This window comes from Furipterus horrens, unplaced genomic scaffold (genome assembly GCF_987537825.1).
Source record: "Furipterus horrens unplaced genomic scaffold, mFurHor1.1.pri manual_scaffold_1, whole genome shotgun sequence".
Classification (NCBI taxonomy): domain Eukaryota; kingdom Metazoa; phylum Chordata; class Mammalia; order Chiroptera; family Furipteridae; genus Furipterus; species Furipterus horrens.
The window spans coordinates 52,881,108-52,908,785 of record NW_028327171.1 but is presented as its reverse complement, the minus strand read 5'-3'; the positions used below and the strand labels follow the sequence as shown (position 1 = coordinate 52,908,785).

Genomic DNA, 27,678 nt, shown 5'->3' with positions numbered 1-27,678 from the left:
TGTTATACCGATGTATAACATCTACGTATTTAAGTGCCAATTCATGAGTCAAGAGCTGAGAAGGCATTCAGAAAGAGAAACGAGAGCTTCCTGTCTTGTTATATTGATTTCTATCTTTCACTTTAAGCTCCAAAAAGACCATGAAAAATACTTCATAGATTTTATGAAGGCATCATTTCTCATTCATCTCTCTCTACTTCTGGAACTGCTTACCTCTACCCTCACAATCAATATTCCAAACAACCTCAACTGTCAAGTGCCTGGGGCATGCCATGCTCTTTCTCTCACTTCATCCAAGAACGCTTTTCTTTCCTTGATCTGGCTGGCCTCACTCTCCTTTGAAATTGTAATTTCTAATCATCCAGGAAATCTCTCACCTCTTCAAATCACCTGGTACTACTATCAAAATATTCACTTTATTGTGTTCTAGTATTTACTGCTACTTACTTGCCTGGCTCCCTGAGCGTTACAAGGGTAGGATTTCTATCTGCCTTGTTCATTATTATATTCCTAGCACTTACAGCAGTGCCTGGCACAGAGTAAACATTTACAAATAGTTGTTGAATGAATGGATGAATGGGCAGATAAATGGGTGAATGAAAGGCAAATAATTATACACATGCTTCATTGCTTCTTTATTACCTACAATAGTGTTGGGCTTAAAGAACACTTGGGGAAATTATTGTGACAGCTCTTTTTGCTACAATGGGTTGTTTTGAAAAATTGTAACAACAAGCCATGTAGGCCACATGTGGATAGATAGGCAGATCTTAAATAAATATTTGAAATATAATCAAGTGTACCACACTTCAAATCACCAACATCTCTAAGAATGGTCATCTGACTCAAGGGATGGTCATTCAGACAGATTTAGCTGTGGTTTGTATCTTTAATGAAACTAGCAAGCACCAGCTCTAGATAACTAGAGTTCACACAGAATCAGAAAATACAATCTTCTTTAGGCGAAAGCATACCTGTTACAAAGACGTCATTGCCCTCTATGGAGAATACCATGCCCTGGAAGTCCCATAGCTCGGAGGACTATCGGAAGCATGTCCTTTTCTGTGGAACAGAAGTGGTCCAGGTCAAGCCCTCTGCACAGGGGCCAGTAAGAGCGGTCGTTTTGCAAACAGGTTAGTCAACTCCATTTTTGTAAATTTAGTCCGTGATTGAAGGTGGGGGAGTTGGATTTGGAGAAATGTTGTTTAGGATTATGGAGTTTGCCACATTCTGGTAATAACAGCCACACTCATTTCCAAGCAGGCACTTATTATTCTGAGTTGCCACAATTTTGCCAGTATTTTCAACAGAACAGTTTCTTGTTAAAAACCCTTGTAGAGAATGAAGCAAGTACAGGGATACAGTACATTTCCTCAAAGGCAAGACCTTGTTTCTGTGTGTGTGTGTGTGTGTGTGTGTGTATTCACAGGCTTCTCTTTTCTACACCCACTGTAAGTGATTAACAAGAAAACGGTTTCAACCGCTCTTATTTGAGGACATTTTCCTTTCAAAGTGCTGCTTGCTGGGCTGTTATGCCAAGATCCCTGCTGGACATCTCCACCTGGGTTCCCCATAGACACATGAGAGTCAGGGCATCTAGACATGAACACATCCTCTACTGTTTTTTTCTGTTAACAACATCTGGATAGTGTCATATCATCTTCTCTCCCAACTTTCTTCCATACCCAACCGGCACCACATCCTGTCCACTCTGAGTACTGCCTGAGTCCCGTCTCCCTCTCCTTCTCCTTCACCTCCATTTTGTCCAAACCTTTATCATAGCCTTTCTAAACTATTACAACAGAAACATTCTTTCGACTGTGCATGTTCAATTTTCACCTCAAATACATTTTTTAATATTCTGTTCAACCTTTCTTTAACCTATTCCTCAGTCTATCACCAAGTCACATCTATAAAACATAACTTGAAGCAGTCTATGAACATCACGCTCAAAAACTTTTCAAGATTGTTAGAATTAGTCTCCCTATTTCACATGACATCATACAGCCAACAACTCACATGCTCTGTCCCAGCTCCGGTATTCATCCCTGACCTGTGTTGCTGCCACCTGGCATAATCACAGATCTAAAATACACCTTGAATTTCTGCTTTAGTTTGGGCTATGATTCAATTGTTCTACCTAATTTTTTAAGCTAAAAAATATTAAGTTTTGTTTAAAGCAATCAGTGGACAAGAGAGCATCTCTCAGCTTGCTGATAAGCAGAAGCTAATGAGTAGAGATAATAAAAACCACAGGATCTAGCTTGTACAATGCTTAGGTAACAGATTAAAGAAAACTCAGCTCCTTTTCTCCAAAGTCTACAAAGCCATGTTTCAGGAGATAAGACGTTCATCTAGTAGTGGGATTAGGCATGTTTTATACTTATAATACTAACTCATATCTAGAATATATAGTAGTCAATTTTAAATTTTAATGAGTATCTACTAAATGCTAAGCACTGAGGGCTAAAGAAAAAAAATTGTGAGGTGCTCCTTGCCCTTAAAGGAGATTTGTGGTGTGGTGTGGGGGACAGATAGATTTACAACTAACTAAAACACAGAGCAGCAATAGATGTCATATGACCAAGTGTTGCAGGGACTCCAAAAAGTGGAGAGATTATTTTTGATATGAAGTATGAAAGTAGAACCCTGGAAACTTATTCAATGAAGTGGCATTTTGAACTAAGCCTGATAAGATAGGAAAAGTTTAGCCAATCATGTGAGAGAGCTAGAGGGACATATTAATTTGTGGCTGCAAAACACAAAGGAAGGAAAGCAGAAGGGTCTTCTGGTACCAGTGAGCAGTTAAAAGATAAGTCTAGCAAGGAAGGGGTAGACCAGACTTTAGGGAACCTCAAATGCTATGCCTGTAAATGTGAACTTTATTCTGAAAATGTGGGGGTTCTGGAAGGTTTTGAGCATAAAAATGACATAATCAGAAGCGTATATATTTACAAAATTGCTTGCCTTGTGCTTTCCTTTTCTCTTAATTTTCTATTATTTTCAACACATATTTGCACTTTAAAGTCTTCTTCTCTTGGCAGCTCACCTACTCTGGCCACTGCATCCATCAGCTTCTTATTCTTCTTTTCTGCAAAGTCACGTGTGAGTGGGTGTTGTAGGGTAAGCCACTGAAGCACTGACTCCCAGAGCAAGAGAAACTGAGCAGGGAAGGGAATGCTACTTATTGTTCTCAGTGAATTGTGAGAAGAATAAACATAAATACACTGTTAGGTCATAACAGTGCTGTTTTCATTCCATATTCAAATGACGCTCTAACCCAATCATTAACTCAATGCAAACTAATTTTGGATTGGGACAAACAGTATAAAAGGGCCTTACTCTGCCTGTGGTTATCTTCATGTAGGTTACAATACAGCCAAAGGGGACTTGGTGAGATCCATCCTTTACCCTCGGCCTCTGAACTTCAAACTATACAGTGATGCCTTCAAGTTCATAGTAGTCCTGGCTTGCCTTGGAGTTGTGGGTTTTTTCTATGCACTTGGTGTGTATATGTACCATGGCGTAAGTACTGGGGGTAAGGCTTTTTAATATCATAGTTTTGTCAAGGAGTTTTACCTAACTCAACGGGAATAGTTTGATAAGGTTACCTCTGAGTCCCATTATTCTGTGAATTAAAGCTGTCCAATAGAGCTTACTAAGATGATGGGAATACTCTATGCAGGATAAACACTGTTCAATTTGGAAGCCCTCAGCCATGTGTGCTCACTGAGCACTTAAAATGTGGCTAGTGTAACTGAGGAAGTGAATTTCAATTTTATTTCATTTTTGTTAATTATTTTAATTAATTGATCAAATTAATTTAATTATTTAATTAATTTAAATTTAAATAGCCATATGTGGTTAATAAAAATTATATTGGGTGGTGCAGTTATAAAAAGTTGCAAAGTTCACAGCTCCTTTAACCATGTGGATGGGAATGAGAGGTTATTGCATGTGCGGCAACATGGTACCCAAGCCCAAAGAGCCTCAAAGGAAATATGTGTTTCTTAAGCCTGATACGACGGGGATGATTTAGTTAATCAGATCAGAGAGCTGGAAGGGCATACTCATTTGAGTGAGCAAATACAGAGGAAGAAATGCACACAGATCTTATGGAACCAGTAAGCAATTAAGAGATTAAATCTAGCAAGATAGAAATAGATTTGATTGGAGGAGATCTTGAATGTCATGCCTAGAAATTTGAACTATTCGCAAAAAAGTGATGACATATTTGAGTGTGTACATTGTCCAGGACATACCCAACCTACCATATAGTCAATAAGTTGTCCCCTGTGTTTTTGTTAGGTTCTAAAATGAAACTTAATGCCTACTTTTATAGAGCTTCATGCTGCGTGGACTCTGACTATCTTTTAAGCTTTGGGTTGTCTGTTTCATTTAGATGTCTCTCTCTCTTGATAGTTGGGATGGCTGGAGAGGGAATGGTTGTCACAAATGACCTCCGAGGTCCTTTCTGGTCCTGAGAGTCTGATTCTCTTGTGAGCCGGGCAGTGTCTTCTGTGAGACATGCTGGGGTCTTAGCAATGTGGGATCATAGGAAAGAAGAAAAAAATGTGAATAAAAGGATTCAAACCTAGGTATGAAACTGGGTGTGGGTAACCTAATTACAATACCCCAAGTGGAAGCATCAAGTACATTCTGTGTGTGTGTGTTGGAGGGGAGAGGAGTGAATATTGGTGGGAAAAGACACAGTCACAAGAATTTTATAGACTACGTTCATGCTCTCACTTGAGCTCTGAGTAGTCATTTCTATCTGAAGTAAGTCCCCAGGGAGCATGTCTAGAGGAGGCCAGGACATATTGGTACCAGTAGAATGGACTCTGAAAGAGCAAGGCAGGATGTCAAATTCAGTGGGGCTGAACTTTGAGGCAGGTTATCAGTCCATCTGGGGAGCAGGAGTGTTGAGTAGAAAAACAGCAAAAAGCCTTGTCCTGGGGGTGCTGGCAGTGATTGGAAAGGAAGGTTTCTTAGGCAAGACTCAACATTCAATATACACCAAAGCAAAAAAGTTAATCACAGACCCCATCTTCTTGTGGGTCAGAACCTATGGAGCTTTCTTTACTGGCTCAGGTTTAGACAGGGTCAAAACGCCTCTGTGGCTGTGGGTGGGAAAAACAGGGAATGATGGATTTTGCAACAAACTGAGATTGAACTAAAGATGTATCTAGCAAGTATTGCTATTGGACTTGAATCTGTGAGATTCCAGTACTTGAAAGAAGACTTTATGGTCAAAATCATAGTTAATTTTACAAAAACCTAGGCAAGATTTGAGAGGATAGAGCTGTTAATACCTGGAGCATGCACAAAATAAAACAAGCCACCCTCTGATTTGATCTTGGCCCTGCCCTTATTAGTCCTGTAAATTTCTTTGGACTTACCTAAGTCTTCACTCCATGAGAACTGGCTTGATAATGTAACACTCTGGTTATGCATTTGTGCCCTGGAGTCAGACAGACTAGGGTGCAGATTCCCACCATTTAACTAGCATGTGGCCTTGGGGGAGTTTTAGGTAATTTAAGCCTCGATTTTCTCACTTGTTAAGTGTTTAAGAAAAAATAATGGTATTTCCATCATGAGGTGTGGAGTAATTAAGTAATGTATGTAGCCTAACACAGTGCCTGTCCCAGAGTGTGTGTCCAGTGAGGGCAAGCTATCTTTATTATTGGCTTCCCTAGAGCAGATAACATTTGCTGAGATCTTGGCAGAATCTTGGTCACAGTTTTTTATTAAGTTACCGTTCATTCAATGTGCGTGCTGAGCACCTCCTCTGTGTCAGGACCTATGCTAAGCTCTCAAGAGATGGATAAGATAAATTCAAAGATGAACAAGCTACAGCTGCTGTGCCCAAGAGGTTTGCAGGCCAGAGCAGGAGAGAGATTTATAATCCAACAGCCAAGCCACTGTGAAATGTTCCAACTCAAGACTAGTCCCAGCACCCTGGGAGTCCAGAGGGTATGTAGTTGGGCCAAGAAGGGGTGGGCACTCTGAGTGGAAGGAATGCTAAATGGAGAAAAAACTGAGTCAGACAAGGGCATGGAGGTTAAGGACTAAGGATCTGAGTCTCCTTTGTTCTGCAGTGGGAGACAATTTGTTCATTCATTGGGCACAGCCAAGAGAACACACCCCCAACAAGAGAGCTGACTCACTAGGAATACGTATTCTTTAGTTTCCAGGGCTCCTGCAGTGCTGCAGGAGATGGTGCCAGGAAGGGTGCTAGCATTCGCTGCTAGCCTAACCTGTATGTCCCTCCCCTCCGCAGGTCCCTCCAAGAGATACCGCCACCATGGCCCTGCTCCTCCTCACCGTGACTGTCCCTCCAGTGCTGCCAGCTGCCCTGACTACAGGCATCGTGTATGCACAAAAGAGGCTAAAGAAAAAGAAAATCTTCTGTATCTCCCCCCAGAGAATCAATATGTGCGGGCAGATAAACCTCGTGTGCTTTGACAAAGTATGATCTAAACTTTCCAGGGTGGAGGTTAATGATTTTAAGGCACAGCAGAGCTAGGAAGAGCCTCAGAGCATGTCTCGCCTGGCACCCTCATTTTACAGATGGGTACACTGAGGCCAGAGAAGGCCTCGCAGTGAGCTTGTGCGAGATCATGTTCCAGAATCCTGGTCTACCGAGTCCTGAGGAAGTGGGGCCCGCTGTCCCATTGTGAATTTCTTCCCTTAGAAATTTAATATTTTTTTTCCTGTTTTGGGTTTCAAAACAATCTCTTACTGTAATAACTTGTCGGACTCCCTGGCTTTTCAAGCAAAAAATAAAAGGAACATTTTGGTTCCCTGAAGTGCTTTGTCCTGAGCTTAAGTGAACATATCCCCTTCCCCTCCTCTGCTTCTTCTAGGGAAAGGGAGGGAGTGGACCCGACTCATGGTTATTCACTCTGGCCTATCTCTTCTCCTTTGCTCCCCAGGTTATCAGGACTCAGGATTAGGGAACATTGTCTCTGTACTTAGGGCCTTGGAAAGGCGGCAGAGGAAGAGTAGGTTCAGATGGGACATACTACTGCTGCAAGGTCCTGAGACCCCTTCTTTCTCCTGGTGGGACTTCGGTGTCAGCTGCCTGCTTGCTGTTCAGTCCTGCCCTCAACTCAGGAAGGCCAGCTTCATTCAGGCCAGTTTCATTGCTGTAATGCAATGGGCCTGGCTTGTTCCCTCTCTGTCTTTGGTTCGTTTACAGTTGAATAATCAAGAAAGGCTTTACAACTTTTTAATTAACCCACATTGGCAGAGAGCACCATTAATGAGATGTTCTTAGCTCTTGAGAAATGTACAGTCTAGCTGAGGAAGCAGGTAGATGGAAGTGCAGATAATGATAACGCAGTGAGATGCATGCTTTAAACAGGTATGAGGTGCAGTTACCTGCCACAGGTGGGAGGTCACCTCCGAGCTTGACTTTGCTCAGAGCCAGCAGCTCAGAAGCATAAATATGTGAAGGCCTGCATAGGGTGTGAGGGTCACTGGGCTGAGGCTATAATGTGGGCTGTTTGTAAAAAATGCAGCTGGAGACAGGGAGCCCAGCTGCTCAGGGCCTGATGTGCCAAGCTAAAGAGTGGGGGATCAGTGACATTTTTATAGATATGGTTTAGTTATTCCATCTGGGGAAATTGGTAAGAAGGGATAGAAGGGAGATAGGATTGAAGCAGGAGACTCTCTGGTGGTAACTGAGGAGTTCACTTATTGTCCTAGACAATGGCAGCAAGAATGAAGAGTAGAGGACAAACTGGAGAGACACCATGAGCAGACTTCACAAGTCTTCATCCCCAACTGGGATTGGCGGAACTCTTAGGTTATTTTAGTTCTGTTTTCTTTGAATTTCCTTTGGCAAAGAAAGTCCTCTATTGCCACTAGTGAGGAACCAGTAGAGTTAACTTAACAGTATCTTCCTTTTACAGAGAAGGAAAACTCTGACTCCAAAAAACCTCCGCTGCCTTGCGGCATACCTCTTCAGGGGAAAGGCTAAGGGAGTAAACCCCGACAGAAGATCCGGAGCCGGAGTCCCTAAGGCGGTTTGACGTTGTAGTCAACACCGGCAACTCCTGCGGCGCACCTGAAGCCAAGCTGTATTGACTCCGTCTTTCCCTTGGACCCTTCAGCTGCGAAGAGAGGGGGGGTCTGCTGCATGGGCAACAGCAGACCCTCCATATCACCCTGCCCAGGCTCTGTAGCTTCAGCTTCACTGGAGAGGACACTCCAGCGTCATCGCAAGATGTCGATTCAACACGGGAGGAGACAGACACCGTGTCACTCCCGAGTTGGACTGCACAGCCATTCTCGGCGGTGCAGATAGACTCTTAAGAAGCTACACCATCGTCTCTCGAGACGGACGGCTGCCGACGACGACGATCTTCCTTTTAGATTCAGGTCCAGATAACAGCCCTTCGGATATTCAGATAGGGATTGCCATTACTTACCCAATGGCCTCACTAGTGTCTAGAATATAAGAGGGAGAGTTATAATATATGGTCATTACATATTTGGCTATTTCTCAAGCTAATTTTCCCCAGGGCATTTGTCTTACTTCCCATGTAGAGCTTCGCCTCCCCATCCTCATGTGCTCCTTTGTTACGTACCACTCCTCAGCAGGCTTGGCCAAATTCTGGTGGCATGATGGCTGTTATAGTGCAAAGAACTCTTGATTGGGAATTGGAAAAGTGAGAAAAGTAATCCTGAACTTGATATTAAGTTTCTGTATGACATTTAAGATAAGAAGATTGAACTACAATTATCTCTAAGTTTCTTCCTGGCTTTCATATTTTAAGCTCTACCAGAGTGATGTTGGAATAAAGCACTCTACAATTAATTGAATTTCCATCTAGTGCTATTTCACATACTTACCACTGGCCTTCTGAGTACATTTGTTCCTATGTATATCTCTAGTTGACATTGGTTTGTTGTTAAGTTTTCTAAAACAAGTTCTCTCTTTTCAATTCAGCCAACCCTGGGCTAATATTTATGCTAAGAAGTTATCTTTATTTTCTTTTCTTCAGAACCTCAGCTATAATTTAGTTTTCTTTCTATTTTATGGTCAGTTTTATTGGACAATGGTCATTTTCATGCAGATAAACAACATGGTCCCATTTCTTTTTGCTATCATATCATCTCTGTTTTCATATTCAAAATATTGATGTTTAAAAACAATCTAATCATCAGAAAAACATCTCAGTTTGAATTAAGTTGTTCTGTCTTTTTGGAATGGAGCAACTCAAGGGGATTTGGAAGCACACAGGTTGGGGCCCTTATAAAAAGCAGGAGGAGTTGAAGCAAATAGCTCTTCTTATTGTTCTTCAAGGAGTAACACACAAATATGTTAGCTTTCTATAAAGTCCAGGAGAATTATTAATAAAATGAAGCTTCCTTAATTCTTTAATCTGGAAATCAGTACAGGCTTTGTCCTTCCACATGCTTTGCCAAATTCATTCAACATTTGTCATCTAGTGGAAAACTACAAATGGCTGGATTCTGGTTCTTTCTCTCCAACATACAGGCCATTGTGCTCGGAGGCTGCTCTGTTCACCTGTAACCTTGAGACAGTCTCTACCCTAATTACTTGGCTGTAAGAATTAAAAGCATTGTGAGCACTTTGCTGTAAAGCACTGTGCTGATGTGATGTGCTATAGTGATAGAAGATTTCGGCTAATAAAGAACCAGAAAATTCAGTGTCCTATACAGAGATGACCTTTAAAAAGTGCTGTCAGAGAACTGGGTGTCAGAGTTGAAACAGAGTGTTCCCTGACACCTGGTAGTGCTCTGCTCTGCTGTGACAGTGTTGAAACAGCAGTAGCTAACTCCTTACTCTGACTGGGTATTAAGCAGGCCTGAAGCTGTCAGCCTGCCTAGTAAAGATACTGGGCTCTGTAATTAATGATCACCTGTGAAGCAATAAGCAAATTTAAAGTGCTATGGTGTGTTCAGCTCTATTTTGAATTCTTTGTTACATTTTATGATAAATACTCTTTCATAATACAGAAAATCAAATTTCCCCACTATTTTCCTCTTGATCTCATTCATGGACATTAATTAATGTTCATTTAGCATTCTGTTGCTCTTTTTTTCTCAAAGTCCTTTAGCAACATTTTATTATCAATCTGGAAAGTCACCATGTCACCCACATTTTAGAAAATTGTGTGAACCGGATGGAAGACTGTGAACTAAATAGTCTTAAAAAGAAAAAGAAAAATTCTGATAGCAAGTACCAGTTAAAAGTCAAAGCTGGTTCCTATTAGATACGCATTCACTGAGCCTCTCTCATTAAACAAGTCAAAACATTAACACACAAAAACAAAACACTTCCATTTTGTTGTAATGGTTAATAATTAGAATCTAATTATCAGCATGGTCTTTAGGAATCATTTGTCACCTGCTGAACCTTTTTTTTCAGGTGCTCTTCTCTGATTTAATATTTGATGCTTACAAAGAGAAGGGCTTTGGGTAACTAGATCTGCTTTAATTTCGTGGGAGCTTGGTTTTTATTAAGTCATGGTATAATTAAAAGTTCTAAGTCTTATGCTAATACCAATTCTAATTTTTTTCCCAGACTGGCACACTTACCGAAGATGGGCTGGACCTCTGGGGGACTGTCCCTGCCACTGACAACTGGTAGGCACCTTAGTGAAGAAGAAATGTGTGATCATTGAGGCTGCATTGGTGTTACTCAAATCCATCCTTCCAGTGTTGAAGAAGACATGTCACATAAAACATGTATAATTATTGGCTGCAACCATCTCCCAATTATTTTATTTTATTTAATTAAGTGAGTTTTTAATTTCAGAATCAGACAGGGAAAGTAGGCCTTCAAACTCCACTTGAAAAATAGAATAGAATAAGGTGGATGATTGAACTGCTGAATAAAACAGAGAAGAAATAAAAGAGTGAAATCAGGGTTATGTTTAATTAAAAACTGCAAAGACTTCCTGGGCAGCTAGTGTGGTAGGGAATTCAGAAAAGAAGGGCTCCGTCACTTCCTTTAGAGTTCACACTCAAATGGGACAAAAGGTACAAATGCACCCACCTTCAATATACAACACAGGCTGTGGAAAGCGTTACGATTAAGGCACAAAAATCAGAACAGAGAAGAAGAAGTAATATTAATTGCATGATCTAATACACAGTCCTGGTTTTTTATAATAACATAGTGGATAAATGGTAGAAATTAATTTTGAAAATGAGTAGATCAAGCAAAACTACCTGAAGGAGACAGTATTTAAGACAGGGTTTTAAGGATGTATGGCTAGAATCTTTTCAGACATGAACTAAAAGCTGGCACTAGGGACATAAAAGGTCAATCACAGAGATGCTACCCCAGAACAGATCTAGAGGGTGGAAGGACTCTCCCTCCCCAGGGAGTGCCCCGGAGCTTCTTCATTCCCTCCAAAGAAGCTGAGACCTGCCTTCTTAGTCTGAGTGGAGAGGCCTCTTCTCCTAAGCCTTGGCTCTCAACAGTGGCTGAGGCTGCTGTCCTTGAAGGAGTCATGGTGGGGTCCCTCAAGATGGTGACAGGGCCAGATGCAACACTGGCACACAGCAGCAACAGGCAGGCAGTGCAGTGTTGCAGAAGGTCTTTATTCTGAGCCTCAGTGAATTATCTGGGCTCTAGATTCACTCCTGTCTCCCTGCTCTTGGCTGCTTAGATTCCTGGACCAGGCCTTTGTCTAGACAGGCAGGGTTTCCGTTGGTCAGAGTCATAAAAGGGGAAAAGTATGTTTGCTGTGCCAATCCCACCTCTCTCTCCATTGGCCCTAGTACTCTGAAAATTTCGGAAGAGCAGAAACCACTAGATATAATGACCATTTAACTCTGAGATTGGAGGTGAAGAAGGTAACTGAAGCCAGTCCACTTGCAAAGAGGAAAACAGGCTTTAGATGGTGGACATCCTTGCCAGGAGTTTCAGGAAATAGAGACAAAGCCCAAAGGGCTGAGAAATAGTTTAGAATCCATGTATGCTTTTATGTGAAGGGAAAAGGATCCACTGGGCAGACATCCTTTTTATCCCCACTACCTCACTGGCCTAGAGACATCTTGCCTGGGTTGTGTGGTTTTCTAGAACCAGCTCTGGGGAGTTCGCAGGAATTTGCTCTTGGCCTTATAAAAATGTGCTTTCCTGTTATACTGCCATCATGTGGGCTGGCTGCAAGTAATCTGACAAAAGTCCCTGTGATTCTATATATTGCAATTACAGTGTTGATTGACCAGTGGCAAATTGTTGAAAAGAAAACTCACATCCATTTCAAAGGAGGGTTTTATGAAGAGCAATCTGCAGGCAGAATACTCCAGTTAGAAAACAATGAAGCCAAGTGACCTGATACTTGCCTTTGATACTCCCCAAGGGCTCAGGGACAGGGCAATACCTGCATAAGTATAGAAATAGCAAGAAGTTTAACTTGGCTCTGGAAAAACTGCATAAAAGACACTAGTAAGAGTAGAATCTACAAGGTGGTATAAAACTGGAACACACAGAAACTTGAATACCACGCTCAAGAGTATGGACTTCATCATACAGGACATAGGGAGTATCAAAGGTTTTTTAGGATAAAGGTTAGGTACTATTGAAGCTCAATGTTAGTAAGATTTAAGGAACAGTGTGCAAAATAATTTTGTTGAAGACCTAAACTTATTAATCATCTTCCCTACCAGTTTTCAGGAAGTCCATAGCTTTGCCTCGGGCAGGGCTTTGCCATGGGGCCCACTATGTGCTGCCATGGCCAGCTGCCACTCTCTGATCCTTCTGGATGGGTCCATCCAGGGAGACCCTCTGGACCTCAAGATGTTTGAGGCTACAGCTTGGGTAAGATGATAGTTTCTTGCTTCAGCTGAATGAGGAAAACTTGAAGAAATCCTTCTGGGAATGCTAAAGCTTTTCTATCGTAACTTTGGTTGAAGCCCAGACAAGTTTCCTAATAATGTACCAAAGAACTTTTAATGAGTCAGCATAAAATAGGGTTTCATGACCAAATGAGTTTGGGAGCTGCTGTTTAAACAAAATTAAATTGATTTCTTGACTGCAAGGTTCCTTTAATATATTGTAGGTTACTATTGGCCCTTGGCTGGTTTGGCTCAGTGGATTGAGCGTCGGCCGCGAGCTAAGTGTCGCTGGTTCGATCTTCCAGTCAGGGCACATCAGAGAAGGAAAACTCTGACTCCAAAAAACCTCCGCTGCCTTGCGGCATACCTCTTCAGGGGAAAGGCTAAGGGAGTAAACCCCGACAGAAAATCCGGAGCCGGAGTCCCTAAGGCGGTTTGACGTTGTAGTCAACACCGGCAACTCCTGCGGCGCACCTGAAGCCAAGCTGTATTGACTCCGTCTTTCCCTTGGACCCTTCAGCTGCGAAGAGAGGGGGGGTCTGCTGCATGGGCAACAGCAGACCCTCCATATCACCCTGCCCAGGCTCTGTAGCTTCAGCTTCACTGGAGAGGACACTCCAGCGTCATCGCAAGATGTCGATTCAACACGGGAGGAGACAGATACCGTGTCACTCCCGAGTCGGACTGCACAGCCATTCTCGGCGGTGCAGATAGACTCTTAAGAAGCTACACCATCGTCTCTCGAGACGGACGGCTGCCGACGAATCTAGTTATGGAGTGTCCTCCAGCGTCATCGCAAGATGTCGATTCAACACGGGAGGAGACAGATACCGTGTCACTCCCGAGTCGGACTGCACAACCATTCTCGGCAGTGCAGATAGACTCTTAAGAAGCTACACCATCGTCTCTCGAGACGGACGGCTGCCAACGACGACTATGAATATTCAAGAGAGACTCTGAAATGGCATATTTACCAAACCTATTTGACCACAGAAACCTCATTGACAGGGCAAACCATGCTTTGTAGAAAAGTATTTTTTATCCTCAGAGACTATAAAGCAGGCTGTCCAATATAGTAACCATTTATCACATGTGGCTAATGAGCATTTGAAATGTGGCTATGCAACTGAGGAACTACATTTTTATTTTATTGACTTTGATTTAGATTTAAGCTTAAATAGATATGAGTGGTTGGTAGCTACTGTATTAGACAACGTAAGTCTACACGCCAAATCAGAGGGCTCTCAGTCCGACTGGTTCAGTTTTCTGAGCTGAGTGTAAATGGCACTTGAAGAACTCTCTAGATGTGTGACCCAGATTCGGAACCAAGACTCTGAGTCTGTACCTCATCTGTGCATTTGAGATAACAAAGCCTCCCTCATGGACTTGTGGTGAGCATAGAGACTATTAGCCTAAAAGGGCCCTGTGTAAAGTGCCCAACAAATGGAAGGTATTAATTAATTGATTACTTACATTCTGTTACCCTCCAAAAAAAATGTTCTAAAGCTATTTACAATGATACATCAAATACAGGACAGCATTTTAAACAGAGTTGTAAAGAAATGGAAACAAAAGATTGTAGGATGTATATCTTACATCATGTTACAAAACATTGTAACATAAAGTATATCTCACAAAAAGTTAATTTAACAATGTATAGTAGGAAAACTGTAGCTTTTTAGAAGCCAAAGTAAAAAGAAAGAATAAACTTGGTAAATGGGTAAATTTCTGATATCAGCAAGTTATAATTAGAGTATTTGTTTTGCAGAAATATTTGACACCAAGACAAAAAAAATTACCCACTTTTCTGGATCTTAATAGAGAGGAATCAGTGTAATTATTATAAGCAATTTCTTACCAGCATCATTAGAGTTGACACAATAATGAATTGCACAGGGCCATTATTATTATATGCAACTTTGATCCTGGTTTCAGTCTACTTTTCCATCAGAGGAGGGTTGATCTATCTGCACAAATGACAGATAAGTTAGGGTCTTGGTGGGAACATAAGTCTTTAGTAGCAGCTCTAAAAGAGCTGTTTTTAACAACAGTTATATACACCCCAAACAAAACATAGAAGTGCAAGGTTATTCATTGAGTTTAAAGCTGGGTGAGAAGCAGCCTTGAGTTAAACATCTTTTGTTAGTCTGGAACCTTTCCACTAAACATAAGAGGGAGGGGGAAAAGTCCTTATAGACTGTAAGAATTTTAGCACCAGAAGAGATGTTAGAGTATTTTTCAAAGGAAACTAAGATCTAGAAAAATGAAATGTGTGCCCCCAAATAAGCAAGTGACAGAGTGGGAATCAACTGTTGTCTCCTATTTTCTGACCTCTACTTTTATATATCTGACTGCTTTTCCCATATATTATTTAATATTAGTTTCTCAGGTGGGATGACTTATACTGTTATAATATCCAAAGAATACAAACCATTTTAAAATATGCTTTCTATTTTACTGACAGATAACTTGCTAACTGTCTTGCTGACCAATTAGGCTAGTAGCATAGATATAGCATAAGGTATAGTCCCGTGTTTGTCTCAAGATCCAATCCTAACTCATCTGAGAGCTAACGGGCTCAGCTCTGTTGGAGAGTAGATTTCCACTTAAGTCCTCCTTCAATTACTAGAGATACCATTTAGGAAGAGCCACTGGCCTGTAGCTTGTACTTCTCCCATCAATTTCTATTTAAAATACAGTCAAAATATTTCTGGCTTTTTGACATTCTACAATTAGGTCCTTTAATCTAAATCAACACAACAGAAATTTGACAATGATGGCATTAAAATAATTGGTCTAGAAGAGAAAGTATGTGAAAAGGGCTTTGAAAAGATTAAAGTACTATGCAAATGAGAACAATTTCTTTTATATTATTTTTTCTCTAAGGAATCTTATGATTTTTTTTTTACAACAGATAATGGAAGAGTGCAATGTAGACTACCACAAATTTAGGATGTCAGACTCAAACATAATAATAAAACCAGGACTGAAAGCCAGTCAGGTATGATTTGCTTCTTTAAATCATATAGCTCTTTCCTCTTAAAACTGATGAAATTCTCCTGACTTTCACATATTTTTAGATTCCTATTATTTTGCCTTATTCTAACAGTGTCCATAGTTGGTTTGCTCATTCCTTCAATCCTGAATTTATCCATTAATTTATTTAACACTTACTGAGTACCTATATATGCTAGAGCACCATGCTAGGTGCTAAGGGATAGAGTGATTTCAAAGCTAGACATGTTGGGCTCTATGTTGGAGGAGCACATGGTAAAAAAAGCAATAGAAGTATAATACAATGTGCCAAGTGCTATAATAAAGGCTGAAGACAGAGCCGCAGGAGTCTGGAGGTAGGAGTGAATGCTGTTTCTGGGAGAGAGAAGCAACACAAAGGAGGGGTGACCTGTGAGCTTGGCCTGGAAGATGATTAGGATTTCTCCAGGCAGCCAAAGGAAAGGGCCTTGCAGACCAGGCAACTTGATGAGGAAATTGCCTTAGAGGCAGCCAGAAAAATACCAGTGTTGTGACAAGCATACCACTTTCATGATGTCCCTGAGTTCATTGTAGAGGAGAGCCTATTCGTTGGTGTGCATCTGCTTAATCTCACTTCAAAGCTTCATAAATGCCTTTTCTTGGTCCACCCACAGAGTCCCGTGGAAGCCATCGCCATCTTGCGCCAGTTTCCATTTTCATCAAGCCTGCAGAGGATGTCTGTGGTGGCTCAGCTGGCAGGGGAGGATCACCTCCACGTCTACATGAAAGGTGCCCCAGAGATGTTGGCCCAGTTCTGCAGATCTGAAACAGGTACTAACTGACATATTTTTCTTTTAGGAGGGAAAGCATTTTTAAAGTTCAAACACATGAAACAAACAAGCCTAAGTCAATGCATGTGGAGGTGGTTTTCTTCTCAGAGGTGGGAAGTGGGACTGGAAGATTTAATAAGGCAGACATGATCATTTCAAGGCAAAGAGGCAGAGAGTAAATACCCAGTTGTGGTTCAGCTAGAAAAGCCCAACCACAATGAAGTATCAGGGAAGGAGATGTGAGGTCGCATAAGGAGCCAGAATAGGAAGCTACACAGAGCTCTGAGAACCAGGGTGGGTTACAGTGAAGAGCATTTGGAAGAGGAAACCAAAGGGACAGGTGGGGACACTAGACTAATTCTACAGAAGAAGTGTTTCATCACCTCCTGGGGAGCTGGTGTCACCAAAGGGGTCTCAGAGACATCAATGGAAGGAGAACATAGAAGATAAATCTTTTAGGAAAAAAGAGTGCTTAAATTGGATGGTATTAGAGCAAGGTAATTAATTGATCGTTTTCACAGCAATTTCATCTTCCTGGGCCAGATTTTGAGCTGATCTGTATTGTTTGTTAGTCTTAGAAACATATGTACCCTCTAAGCAGCAACCCAGATTTATAAGAATACTATTGCATCCAAATGAGTTCATTTGGATAAAATTGGCCTTTCTCTTCTGATTTTCATCTATATTCTCATTATGATGACTGATAACCATCAAGTTGTGCACCTAATTTTTGATTTGGCAAATGATTGCTTTAAGTTCTCTCTCTACTTGAAGTCTTTTGGACTATAGAAGTGCCCCTTTCCTTTGACTTTGATCTTTTTAGCTCCCATTAAGTTTATTCTTTACAGATTGATGACCTAAACTTTTGCCATTTTCACTGGTAACTATTGCCCTTGCTCTGTCAGGTTTGGTGTTATTTGCCACCTCTTTTTCTTCTGGTAGTTCTTCCAATTCTACCTATTGCCATAAACGCTAATCCTTGACTTGTGCTAATATCATCTTCAGTGATTTTCCCCCTGTACTTAAGAAATGGAGAGGTAGGCATTTTTTTGAGCAGAGTGGGTACATAGAGAGTCACAACCCTCTCCTTTTATGGATGGTAAAATTGAGGTACAGAAGAGAGACTTAGGTCCAAGGTCAGAGAGCTAGTTGGTAGTAAATTGGAGACTAGAACTCAGGTGCTTTGCTACCTAAGCCACCATACCTCCCATTATACTGTGCTCCTTCTAATACATTTTTAGGCATACTGTAAACCATAAAGATTTTATAAATATACTAAAATTAGTTATGTTAACCATGTCAAAATACACAAATGTTGGCATGTGTCATCCATTATCTAAAGCAGAGATTGACAAACATTTGTGAGAAGAACCAGATAATAAATAATTTAGGCCTTATGGGCCACATGGTATCTGTTTCAACTGTTCCACCCTGCCATTGTGGCCCCAAAACAGCCACAGATAAAATTTTGATAAAACTCTATTTACAAAAACACATGATGTGCCAGATTTGGCTTGTAGTTCACTGACCCCTGATCTAGAGGATCGGTATTTCGTTCATTTCATCCAGGTAGACAGAGGCCTGGGGTCTGTCCTTACTGAACCCAGCCAGTGTATTTGACACCCAGTTGATGACCAGGACATCTTTGGCATTCATTTCTGTCAGAGCAATAAGAACACACTGATCAAATTGTTTGTGGCCTTTAAATGAAGCTGTGGTTTTTCTATTAAAGCATTTTTATAGAGTGAATATTAAAACAGGTACAGTGACTGCATCCCAGGGTCTTGCTTTGGAGTTGGATGACCCTCTGTGCAACCTTACATTTACCTCACTCTTCTCTCTGGGTAGTGCCCAAAGATTTCCCACAGGAGCTGAGAAATTACACAATGGAAGGCTTTCGTGTCATTGCCCTTGCCCATAAAGCCTTGAACGTGGGGAAGCTTTCGGAAGTGGAGAGTTTATCCAGGTAAGAAACAGAAATTGGCTCTGTGGGAATGAAGTGAAGGAGCCCTGGAGATGATGGATGGATGAACAGCTCAAATCATTAAGACGGCTTATAGAAATGCAGAGTCAATCTTGTTTAGTCCCCTAATTCAGAGATGGGTAACTGTGAGCCATGCTGGGGAGGACTTGATTAGGTCACAGTGCTGGTTAGTGTCAGAACAAGGATGATGGTTGAGATCTCCTAATTTCCAGATGCTAATGACTTCTCTCTCTCCTGAATTCCATTAGTTCACCAAAAATGACAAACCCATCTTCAACCTTGGAACACTATGTGGCTAACTGACTTGGGAGGCCTACATACAAAGATGAAGGAGACAGTTGGCACCTGGAAAGTCCTCCATAATCTTTTGACTTGGCTTCTTTCAGGGCTCAATAATATACGTCCCTCAGATCTGGAGAAATAATGAGTGCAAACTGAGTTCTTTATATAAAATAGAATTCAGTATCCTTAATTATATTAAGGGGATGAATTGTCCTCATTAGAAGATAAGCTGTAGATTATTTTTTCTTTTAATGTTTCTCAATTTTTAAAGGCTATCTTTAAATTGTTTATGACAAAGAAATAGAGAAATACTGTAAAAAATGAATAACAAATCATCTGTGCATCAGTTGTCTTTGATTTTGTGTCACTGATTAAGATACTTTTATATAAAATTAGTTCCCTACATAAAATATGGATATTCTCGGTTCAACATTAGTATTTACAATTTAAGTCTGCCTACTCTAATATAATCAGTAATCTTTGTCCCTTTCTTACAGTGTCAATTTCCCCTATCATCAAAATTTAGCGTTGGACGATCTCTAAGGAGCCTTTTAACCCACAATACTTTAATCTTCTACATAGAATCACAAAGTTCATTTTGAAATATATGACTGGCACTCTCAAATTTCATATTCTAGGTGTTAGCTATTCTTGAGCAACCTAAAGACCCATCACACTCAGGATTTTATAATTTTTCAGGACACAATTTTTAGTAACAAACTTTAAGATCATGTGTGGAGAGAATATTCATGTAGCTGGTCATGGAGTGTAGCCACTATGCAGCTGTCACATACAAATGCAGCTGTAATGTTCTTATTTAAAAGCTGCTAGTGAGGTAGACATTATTATAAATATACAAAAATATTTTTCTTTAAAATCAAATTATTTTTAACAAACGTTTCTAATTAGAAAACAAAATACTACTATCAAAAAAGGAAGTCGGAGAGCTTTGTGAGATGACTAAAAAAAAAAAAAAGAGCTAAAAAATTGAAGAAATATTCTATCAAGATTTCCCTCCCTTTCCATTGGTTTAGCAAAGTTCTATTGAGCTTGACTGTGTGAGATGCTCTTTGAGGCACTGAGGATTCAGAAGTGAATAAAATAAAATCCTTGCTCTCCTGAGCTTATATCTTAATTGGGGAAATAGCTAATAAAATAAATCTATACAATATTGTTAAGTAGTGATAAATGCCTTGAAGGAAGAAATAAAGCAAATTGAGAGGATTTTTTAAAAAATGACAGAGGAAAGCATTTTACATGAGATTGTCAGGGAAGTCCTCTGAGGAGGTAACCTTTGAACAGAGATTTGGATAAAGTAAGGGAGCAGGGAATGCATATATCCAAAGGGAAAAAAAGGATTGCAAGCAATAGGAATAGTGGCACAAAGGCCCTGATATAGGATTTTTGCTAGAAATGTTATGGAATCACAAAAGGCCACAGTGTCTGAAATGGTGGACAAGGGGAAGAGTTATAAAATAGCAATGAAAACTATAATAAATTGATAAAAAGATTTTTGGATCTTTCTTTTAGTTCTAGTTAATGAGAAAATATTGCTCCAATTTATAATGGAAATTCATGAATTAAATGATGGAATTTTAACAAGTTCTATATTAAGATACGTGTTTTGAATAATATTTTTCTGAGATCACTAAGGCAGGATTTATATCTGATTAACTGAGTATTCACCAAAGTGCCTAATATAAAATCTAAAATAAAGTAGTTATTTAGTGAATGGACTTTTGAATGAAATATGTAGCAATTTAGGCTCTGCTCCAAAAGATAATGTTCTCATTCAGCTTTGAATTGTATTTCCAAGCCTCTGATTTCAAATTCTGAAAACTGTTCAGATCCTTGGCTGATACAATGTATATAGTGGAGCTTACAGGTGGAAGCTGAAGTGAATGACACAGTATTCAACTATTACTATAGTATCCTGCATGCAGTATATACTTGATAAATGTGTAATAAATTGGTTATTAGAAGCTGAAAAAAGGTCTTGGAAATAAAAATATATAAATGCTTAAGAAAAATTTTAAAACCAACAGACAAGTTGCAAGATAAGCACATTGTTTAAAAAAATGAAGTTGAAAACTAGAAGGAACTAAAAGATGTAAAGGTGGCTGTAGTCTCCTAGAAGAAGGGTGGAGTAAAAACTTGATCTTTTTGTTTTTACTTTAAGCTTTTAGGATTTTTTAAATTCATTAAACATGGACATATATTACATTGATAAAATTTAGAAATTTTAAAAAGAAGAAATGAATTCAACTCTTGAGACTATATAAATAGCTTTGATATTGATTTTCCTGAATCCAAAGAGAGAAAGTGGAGTCAGAGTTAACATTTCTGGGACTTCTCATAATGGAGAATCGCTTGAAAAAGGAAACCAAATCAGTCTTGAAGGAACTGAGTGAGGCCCACATCAGGACTGTGATGATTACTGGTAGGTATGTGTTTCTGGAGGCCTGATAAGTTGAATGTGTCCCTCACACAAGAAAAATACCATGTGAGCTGAGTGAATTTATGTGACTGAGGCAGAAAGAAAAATGCTTCACTGTCAAGTTTGTTACCTTGTGCTACAGTTATCTAGAAACGTGTAGCTCTGCCAACACCACCATGAGTTTTGGAGGCAGTAACCATATCTCATTTTCTTGCTATCCAGGAAGCATACTGCTAAGGGGCTCACAGTAATGGTTTAAGCACAAGAATGGATGTGTTTTCATCAATAACCTCTGTGTAAAGGGTGTGATACTCAGCTGGACTCTACTTCAGAACAGTGGGAATAGGCATGGCACAGGATGATCAAATCCAAGCATGGCCCAGACAGCACTAAGTGTTCTTTTCTCTGCTTAACTGGAATCCAGATCCCAAAGGTGGTTTGATGCTGTCAGATTGGGTCATACTACCTTCACCACTAAGAATTGTCAGTCTTCTGAGGATTAGTCACAAAGTGACAAATATTTATTTATTCATTTGTGCGTGTTTTGGAAGTAATCCAATGTTCAGGAAGGCACGATGCTAACTATGGCGGGAGGGAAACGCAGACATGGCAGTTGACCACTAGGGGCAGACAGGCTGAGGCAGAGGGAAGATAAATGGTTATGGAATAAGGCAGAGAGCAGTAAATGCCCCCCAAGAACACCAACAAAGTAATAAGGACACTCAGGAGAGGGGGAGCTCAATTCTAATTGCTGAGAGGTGTATATATAAAGCCAGTTGACTTCTTTGTCATCTAGGTGACAACCTGCAAACAGCCATTACTGTTGCAAAGAATTCCGAAATGATCCCTCAAGGGAGCCAAGTGATCCTCGTCGAAGCCAATGAACCAGAAGAGTTTGTTCCTGCTTCTGTCACCTGGAAACTGGTAGAGAACCAAGAGAATGGACCTGGGAAGAATGTGAGCAAATGTTAGAAGGCCCCTCCATGGCCTGAGCTGATAGGGCGCTGGCCCTGGGCATCCTTCTCGTGGCATCACTAGTTGTCACAGTAATAATACTCAGATCTGTCCAGGGCTTTACAATTTGCAAAGCGTTTAGCATTTTCACCAGCACATCTCAGCCCTGGCTGGACATACACATCATCTGGAAGATGATTAAGCTTCCAATGCCAAAGATCTACTGATTAAATCAGAACTTCTGGGCTGGGAGCTGCCATCAGCTCTTCCTCCTGGTGTTCCCAATGTTCAGTCATGGTTGGGAACCAGAGACTTACATCCATAATTTCCATTTAATCCTCACAGTCACCCTATACAGTTGAGTAAACCATTCCTTTTATAAGTGAGAAAACTGAGGCCTAGAGAGGTAACTTTGTCCAAGACATACAACTGGCAAGTTACAGAGCAGACTCTCAAATTCAGGTCTGTTTCAGTCCACCCAGATCATGGGCGTTTAGATTGTGCTATACCTGTGACGTGCAGTTAACAGCTGTCAGCTTTTCTCCAGAGTAAGGTCCGTGTGTACTTGTGACAGGACAGCTTTTTCACATGAAGGGAATGGTTGCAGCCTGACATCCCATCACCGAATGCATCACCTCTGTCTTTGTGTGAATTCGAAGAGATGGTCCTCTAGGTGATGAATCACAAAAGTGCTCTCTCCTTCTAGGCTGACCAGCCCTTTGGATCGTTAAGTGTATAGTAGGCCTTTGCTCAGTAAACCAAGTGCACACTGTCCAGAGTGGTCCTGCCCCTACCCTGTGGAAAGGCACCTTAAATTGGCTCGTACCCCTTTGCAAGGACAGTGATAAGTGACAACTCTCTCCATGCTTCCGACAGAGTTCAACCTCACTTTGCATTGCCTCAATTTCACTGTGTGATAAAACTCAGATCCTCACTAGTTTTTAACAGTCTACTCACAGCACCTATTCGTGAATGTAATACCTTAACTGACATTTTGGCCTTTGCTGGGAGAAGTCACATCATGGTCTCAGGCTTTCCTCCTCCTCTCCGTCTCCCTCCCACCACATTTTCTCCTTCCCCCGCTACTATTTCTAGTAAAAGCAAAAGGAACCCTGTGCTTGCCTCAAGTGGAATCCTTCAGAGCATGTCGTTTTGTTGGCTGTTCCTTGGGGGTTGGAAGGAAATGCACCTTACCTCCCAATTTGACACATCAGAACATTTTTTCTTCCAAGCTCAATGCTTTTCCTAAGATGAATTTCTCTAATGAATAATATGTTCTCATCCTTTATACTATTTGAATTTTAGAATCCTATGCAAATGTAAGGCCCTCTGAAAATTGCCCTATGAAAAAAACCATTATTACCAATTGACATAATGAGTGCATCTGCATTCATCACATGCTCCTCTGTGGGGCTGGAACACAGTGGCAGGGGGACATTGACAGGTGAAAGACAGGCAAAGGGTTTCAGAAAAGGAGTTGGGCACCATAAGGACACAGGTTTCCTGCTGGGTTGGGGAGAGGTCAGGGGCTAAAAGAAGTTTGGTTCTGATGAAAGAATGTGTTTATTTTATAGAGAAGACTGTAAAATAGTTTTGGAAGGAATGAATCATATGTGATCTTAGGAAATAAAAGACTGCATGATGAAGAGAAGGAAGAAAAAGGATGAATGTTTCTGTTCTTCTTGCAATCACTAATTGGTAACTGAGAATAATTTCCTCAGTAGAATGGCATCACGTCTCCCAGGATAAGATCCAGAGCATCGTGTCGTCAAAGTATCGCATGTTCATATATAATTTTGGGAGATGTCCTGAGTGTCTTCTTCATATAAATCTAAGTTTCACAGGCAAATTACACTTTATATATTTGCTGGCTCTCATGTGGTGATGAAATGTGAATATAATTCCTTCCAGAAAACAGGAAAGCAAAGGGATCCTGAAAGAGCTGAGAGCCCACATGGAAATGATGTCTTTTGATTTTAGGAAACCTACATTAATATTGGAAACAGTTCAGTGCCTGCTGGAGAAAAAGGGAGCTGTTACCATTTTGCAATGAGCGGGAAATCATACCATGTGCTATTTCAGCATTTCAACAGCTTGCTTCCAAAAGTGAGTACTGGAGAAATGAAGTGTTTTGTTTTCCTCCGCAAATTAGTGAGGCATAAAAGGGGAAGAGAGGAGTGAAGCCAACATTACTAAGAGTGTCTCCGAGTTAGAGAATAAACACTCCCAAAAGGTCACTGCCCCTTCCCAAAGTTTCCTGGCCCCACTCAGGTGCACCTGGTCCTGCGCTTACTCACAGCCTCCTCTTCGGTGTCTGAGTTCCAGTACTGCCCGTCGCCCCTGTCACCTGTCCAACCCCGGCCTCCCTCCTTACTCCTTCCCCAGCAGGGAGAACCTTGGGATAGTCCCAAACATGTTTCTGTTCTGTGGGTCAGCTTTTCTCTGAATTACAGAAGGAGGAAACAAAGGCCCCACAGTTTATTTTCAAAATCATTTGTCATCTGTGTGTCTGTTTAAAGTCGTGCCATGCAGGGTTGTGCTGTAAGTGTGCCGGAGATAAGTGGAGCACAGGCCGAGGGCAGCGACCCTCTGTTAGCCAAGTCTTGAGAATTCTGTCATCTTACCAGTCATGGACCGTAAAATTAAGACCCCAAAATCTTCCAGAAATCTTTCAGTCCAGTTCCTCTTTGTAGGGATGGGAAAACTGAGACTCAGAGAGGTAAAGTCACTTGTTGAAGGTTTGTACAGCTAATTGGGACAGAGCTGAGAATAGAAGCTTATTCCTCAACTCTGGATCTATTGAGCCCTTCTTTGTCTATGCTTCAGTTGTAGAGAAAGGTTTAGTAAAAGAACTGTATTTCCTTAAGCATTTTTATCCCATGTGCTCTGCTGCTTTTTAGTTATTATTATTAAGTAGAGGTTATCCCATGTGGGGGAAACGGCCTGAAAAGAAGTAATAGAGATGTGACGGAGGGCTGAGAATGAAAATTACATATTAAAGCATTAAATCCCCTTATTCCCTTTCCTGACATTTGGTTTAACGATCCACTACCCAATGCTATATTCAAACAGTGGCCCGAGGTGATTTTTCAGGGCTGTTCTTTTATTTTAAAGTGTTCTTTTTTATAATCTTATTGCAGTAATGATTTTTCTCTTTAGATTCTGGTGAATGGAACCATTTTTGCAAGAATGTCTCCTGGGCAAAAATCGAGTCTTGTTGAAGAATTTCAGAAATTAAAGTAAGTGTTATTGCATGAAAGAATAGTGTATTTTTTACCTTCTGTGTAACCAATTACCCCCAAACTTACTGGCTTAGACTAACACTATTTATTGTTTTGTAATTCTGTGGGTCAGGCATCCAGGTGTGCTTGGCTGTTGCTTCTGGCTCCAGGTCTCTCTCCAGGTCATAATCAGGTGTTGACCAGACCTGCAGTTATCTCAGCAATTGAGGGGGAAGGATCTGCAAGCAGCCTTACTCACAGATTGTTGGTAGGATTCAGTTTCATGTGGGTAGCTGAACTATGAATCTCTGTTTTCCACTGGCTGTTGGACCAAAGCCACCTTCAGTTCCTTACCCCATGGGTCATTTCACAAGGGAGCTCACAGTATGGCAACTGGTTTCTGTTAAAAGTAAGCAAGGAAGAATGAGAGAGAGAGAGAGAGAGAGAGAGAGAGAGAGAGAGAGAGAGAGAGAGAGAGAGAGAGAGAGAGAGAGAGATCACCATTTTTTATATCTTCAGCTCAGAAATGACATCTCATCATTTTTGCTATATTCTCTTCATTAGAAGCAAGTCACTCAGAGAAGGAAAACTCTGACTCCAAAAAACCTCCGCTGCCTTGCGGCACACCTCTTCAGGGGAAAGGCTAAGGGAGTAAACCCCGACAGAAAATCCGGAGCCGGAGTCCCTAAGGCGGTTTGACGTTGTAGTCAACACCGGCAACTCCTGCGGCGCACCTGAAGCCAAGCTGTATTGACTCTGTCTTTCCCTTGGACCCTTCAGCTGCGAAGAGAGGGGGGGTCTGCTGCATGGGCAACAGCAGACCCTCCATATCACCCTGCCCAGGCTCTGTAGCTTCATCGCAAGATGTCGATTCAACACGGGAGGAGACAGATACCGTGTCACTCCCGAGTCGGACTGCACAGCCATTCTCGGCGGTGCAGATAGACTCTTAAGAAGCTACACCATCGTCTCTCGAGACGGACGGCTGCCGATGACGACGAGAAGCAAGTCACTAGGTCCAGCCCACACTCAAAGGTCATGGTACAACATCACAAGTACCAGGAGGTGGGGATCACTGAGGACCATTTTAAAAGCTTCCTGCCCCAGAGAACATTCATTCTGTGGCCCACAAAGGGCATAACTTAGAGGAAGATTGCCTGCTTGAATGTGGAGACTAGAAACAGTAGGGGCTTCTATGTCACAGAATTGGAAAATGGGGAAGTATGTGAGTTATCACTTGGAATTACTTGAGGTGGGTTCATTAGAAGATACATGAATAATTTCAGGTCTTCCGGGAAAGAGGTGAATGACATTCTTACTGCATCTGGCCCTGGCAGGGAATGGGTATAGAGGCCAAAGTGAAAAAAGAAAGTCCTTTCTCACCTCCTTCAAAAGTACAGATGACCATGTCATGTCAGAATAAAATGGTTCCTCTGAGACCAAACCTGCCTATTACTTGCTGGCAATGTTACAATTTCTGGGCTATGGATTTCTGTAAAGTGAAAAGGAACAGAAAGTAGTGAAACTAGATAGTTGCTGATAAGTAAAAGGTAAAATCAGGAGACTGCCTTTTACTATCACTTTTTGTTGTTCAAGGATTCTTGAGGGAGTTTCAAAAACTGCTTAGTAGCTAACATAATGCATTGAGTCTGGGTTAGCAACCAGTGTCTAAAATGACTATTTCACTTATGTGGTCATTATATAATATTGGCTGATAAAGTAACTTTACCCTTCTCAAATGCCTGAGAAATTCTGCCAACTTAAATGCTTAAGTAGAAAAACTATATTTCCCTAAGGAAAACTTAATTCAGGAAGATATATGCTGTTTCAGAATGAGCAGCCTTTCGTTTTCCCAATTTTCTTCTTCATGCCTTTACCACTGGCAATGTGCTTAAGGATGTCTGAATTCTCTTTCTGACTTCAGGGGACACTTGAATATGTAAGATTTCTTGTGTGATACAGAGACTAGAGATACTTCTCAGGCTGAAGAAGGGAAACCATTTTTGGCAAATGTGCATAGTCATGACATGTACATGAGCACATGCAAATATTTGTAGTGATATTCTTTTTATTCTTTTTTTATTTTTTATGTTTTTCTATTACAGTTGTCCCACTTTTCCCCTCATTGCTCACCCCCAACCCAGCCCACCACTTCTCCCACAGTCAATCCCCACC

At 41.0% G+C, this 27,678-nt stretch overlaps 2 protein-coding genes across 2 annotated transcripts in view; one reads left to right on the top strand and one right to left on the bottom strand.

Annotated features, from left to right (window-relative positions):
* Positions 1–27,678, top strand: part of ATP13A5 (ATPase 13A5) — a 99,905-nt gene that overhangs the window by 44,631 nt on the left and 27,596 nt on the right. The window contains exons 10-21 of the mRNA XM_090275457.1: positions 963–1,133; positions 3,368–3,525; positions 6,281–6,469; positions 10,559–10,620; positions 12,655–12,805; positions 15,737–15,823; positions 16,470–16,626; positions 18,474–18,591; positions 21,207–21,331; positions 22,125–22,285; positions 24,263–24,388; positions 25,442–25,521. Of these exons, the coding sequence (XP_090131583.1) occupies positions 963–1,133; positions 3,368–3,525; positions 6,281–6,469; positions 10,559–10,620; positions 12,655–12,805; positions 15,737–15,823; positions 16,470–16,626; positions 18,474–18,591; positions 21,207–21,331; positions 22,125–22,285; positions 24,263–24,388; positions 25,442–25,521 (1,585 nt within the window). The remainder of the gene's footprint in view (positions 1–962; positions 1,134–3,367; positions 3,526–6,280; positions 6,470–10,558; positions 10,621–12,654; positions 12,806–15,736; positions 15,824–16,469; positions 16,627–18,473; positions 18,592–21,206; positions 21,332–22,124; positions 22,286–24,262; positions 24,389–25,441; positions 25,522–27,678) is intronic.
* PLAAT1 (phospholipase A and acyltransferase 1) overlaps positions 25,384–27,678 on the bottom strand; it is a 53,061-nt gene continuing 50,766 nt past the window's right edge. The window contains exon 5 of the mRNA XM_090275450.1: positions 25,384–25,903. Coding sequence (XP_090131576.1) covers positions 25,883–25,903 — 21 coding nt within the window. The 3' untranslated portion in view covers positions 25,384–25,882. The remainder of the gene's footprint in view (positions 25,904–27,678) is intronic.